The sequence below is a fragment of the Phoca vitulina genome, unplaced genomic scaffold (genome assembly GCF_004348235.1).
Source record: "Phoca vitulina isolate PV1807 unplaced genomic scaffold, GSC_HSeal_1.0 scaffold163, whole genome shotgun sequence".
Classification (NCBI taxonomy): Eukaryota; Metazoa; Chordata; class Mammalia; order Carnivora; family Phocidae; genus Phoca; species Phoca vitulina.
Genome location: NW_022589866.1, coordinates 37,145 through 40,319, shown reverse-complemented (window position 1 = coordinate 40,319; position 3,175 = coordinate 37,145). Strand labels below are relative to the sequence as shown.

At 46.9% G+C, this 3,175-nt stretch overlaps 1 protein-coding gene across 1 annotated transcript; it reads left to right on the top strand.

Annotated features, from left to right (window-relative positions):
- Positions 1-448: 448 nt before the first annotated feature.
- LOC116628979 (disintegrin and metalloproteinase domain-containing protein 29-like) lies at positions 449-2,626 on the top strand. The gene has a single exon (XM_032399280.1). It carries the CDS (start codon positions 449-451, stop codon positions 2,624-2,626), a length of 2,178 nt encoding a protein of 725 aa, XP_032255171.1.
- Positions 2,627-3,175: the final 549 nt, after the last annotated feature.

Genomic DNA, 3,175 nt, shown 5'->3' with positions numbered 1-3,175 from the left:
CAGTGTCTCCACAGCGAGGGATGGGAGCAATCCACAGAAAGTGACCCAGCAGGACCATGGGAGATGGAACTGGTAAAAGAGTTAATTGCGTTTTAACTGCATATCACATATCCAAGTATCTGGAGGAAAGATTGGACATGTTGAATACGGGGATGCCTCTGGGTCCAGCTCTCTTCCCATGTCCATGTGAGCATTTATGCTCATGCCCACCCACCTCTCCCACATCCACCCCAGCTGAACTGATGTGCAGGTCACCCACTGCCACACCCTGTGACTGTGACATAATCCACACAAGTGGCCCCCAGGTGTAGGGTGCTGGCAGCCTGAGGCAGCTCTCTGTTCTGTCAGATGCTCTAGACCTGGCTTCCCTCAGGATCCTCCCTTTATCCATTCTCACTGAAAGATGTCCCTGAGCAGGGGCACGAGCCTTGCAGAGGGCCAGGGCACCATGAGGGCACTCTTCTTGCTTCTTGCACTCTGGGCAAGCCTGGCTCCTGTCCAGGGTTCTCAAGGCCGTCCCTCATGGCGCTACATCTCCTCTGAGGTGGTCATTCCCAGGAAGGAGCTGCACCACGGCAAAGGTGTTCAGATACCAGGCTGGCTGTCCTACACCCTGCATTTTGGGGGTAAGAGACACGTTATCCATATGCGGCGCAAGAAACTGTTTTGGTCCAGACATCTGCTGATGATGACTCAGGATGACCAAGGAGCCTTGCAGATGGACTACCCCTTCATCCCTCCAGACTGTTACTACCTCGGCTACCTGGAGGAGATTCCTCTTTCCATGGTCACTGTGGACACATGCTATGGGGGTCTTGAAGGTATCATGAAGTTGGATGACCTTGCCTTTGAAATCAAACCCCTCAGCAATTCCCGAAGGTTTGAACACATTGTTTCTCAGATAGTGGCAGACACCAGTGCAACGGGACCTACCTATAAATTGGGGCATAAGGAGATTAGGGAGCCCCTATTCTCCGAAGAAATTTCCAGTCCAGCCCCCAGGGTCAGTAATAGGATCTTTTCCTCCCATAAATCCATGATCAAAGGATTTGCTCAAAGTTCCAATTCAATGTATCGTTTATATAATAATGTAACAACGTGTGCAAAATTTCTGATAGACATGGTTAGTTTAATGGACTCAATATATAAAGGTCTTGATATAAAGTTCCATCTTACTGCAGTCCTTATATTTGATATAAGAGATCCAGTCAACATGAATGATTATAGATTGCCAGCTGGTGAATACCACAGATTTCACGCTACCTACTTGTTCAGGATCATAAACCCTAGTTCATCCTTCGTTGTGGTTAAAGAAGGACCAGAAGACTATCAAAATGATCCTGCAGTCTTTGGTTTATGCTCTCCTCGATGCCTACATATGGTTGGTCACCTGGGCAGACATTATTTATTGTTAGCTGTGATAATTTCCCAATACTGTGGGAGATCCATTGGACTGTATTTTGATAATCATGAGTGCAGTTGCCAGCGGAGGTCCAGCTGCATCATGTACAGATACCCTGTGTTGACAGATTCCTTTAGTAACTGTTCTTTTGGGCACTTACAAAACATTCTGAATATTAACAAGCATTGCCTATTCAATGAACAGGTGGTATTCTTTAATACAAGTCTGACACATGTACGTTGTGGAAACTCTATAGTAGAGGATAGGGAGCAGTGTGACTGTGGCTCCATCAAGCAGTGTGCCAGCAACCCCTGCTGTAGTAACAACTGCAAACTTGAAAGTACATTTCTTTGTGACAAAGGACTATGTTGTACAAACTGCACCTTCTCTGCAGTTGGAACACTCTGTAGACCAATCCAAAATATCTGTGACCTTCCAGAGTATTGCACGGGGAGATCCCCTCAGTGCCCTAATAATTTCTATATGCAAGATGGAACCCCGTGCACTGAAGAGGGTTACTGCTATCATGGAAACTGCACTGACCGCACTGTGCACTGCAAAGAAATCTTTGGTGCAAACACTGTGGGGGGGGCAGATGTCTGCTATGAAATTAATAAAAAAGGCCACCGATTTGGACACTGTAAAAGAGAGTTTGAAGCCAGACTATTTATTCGTTGTGGTGACCGAGATGTCAAGTGTGGAAGGCTGCAGTGTACCAATGTCACTCATCTCCCTCAGTTGCAAGAACATGTAGGATTCCATCAGTCTAAGATCTCAGGTGTCTGGTGTTGGGGATTGGACACACATCGCTCCACAGGAACAACTGATGTTGGTCATGTGAGACCTGGTACCCCCTGTGCTCCCGGAAAGTTCTGTGAGAATTCTACCTGCAATGCTACTATAGGTGAAATAAATTACAACTGTTTCCCTGAGAAATGTAATCGCAGGGGGATTTGCAACAATAACAGGAATTGTCATTGCCACATAGGCTGGGATCCCCCATTCTGCAAATTGCGAGGTAAAGGTGGGAGTATAGACAGTGGACCCCCCCCAAGAAGAATGCGGTCAGTCAAGCAAAGTCATGAATCGGTGATATATTTGAGAGTGGTCTTTGCTCGCATTTATGCCTTAATAGCTACACTCCTCTTTGGCATTGCCACGAATGTAAAAACTATCAAGACAGTTACAGTTAGGGAAGAGAAAGTTGGTGAAGCCAATCCGTAAATCAGCCTCCAGACCCCTGAACAACAATATGCAATCCACAGGAGCATGAATGAAACTACAGTAAAGAGGTGGCAAAGCTGACATCCATGTTTCCAGGGATCTGCAGGAGACACAGGGGTCCCGTGCACATCACAGGGTTCTCAAACCAGGTCTGTGATACATCACTGACAAGCACTCTGAAATAAAACTTGAAAAGTGCACGGTAGTCATGTCTCCTTATTTTTGTCAGCCTATAAGGCCCAAACTGAGCCCGAGACACTGTCTAAAGTACCTGAATCAGCAGCTGGGTCTTCAGCTGTTGTCCCTGGGCACAGAATTAAGGGAAGTAGCCACAGGCTCCTGTAAGGGCAAATTCATGATGTTTCTACAAAAGAGTGCTCATGAACACTGAGGTTTTTCTCATTCTCTAGGTAATCTCTCCTTCTCCAGTCCCAAAGTGGGTTCATGGAGATGGATGGCTACTCCCCACCCATGCTGCCTGTCCCAAACTAGGGTGGCTGTGGGCAGTAGGGGAGGGTGACTGGGGTGAGATCCCACCTAGTGCAAGCT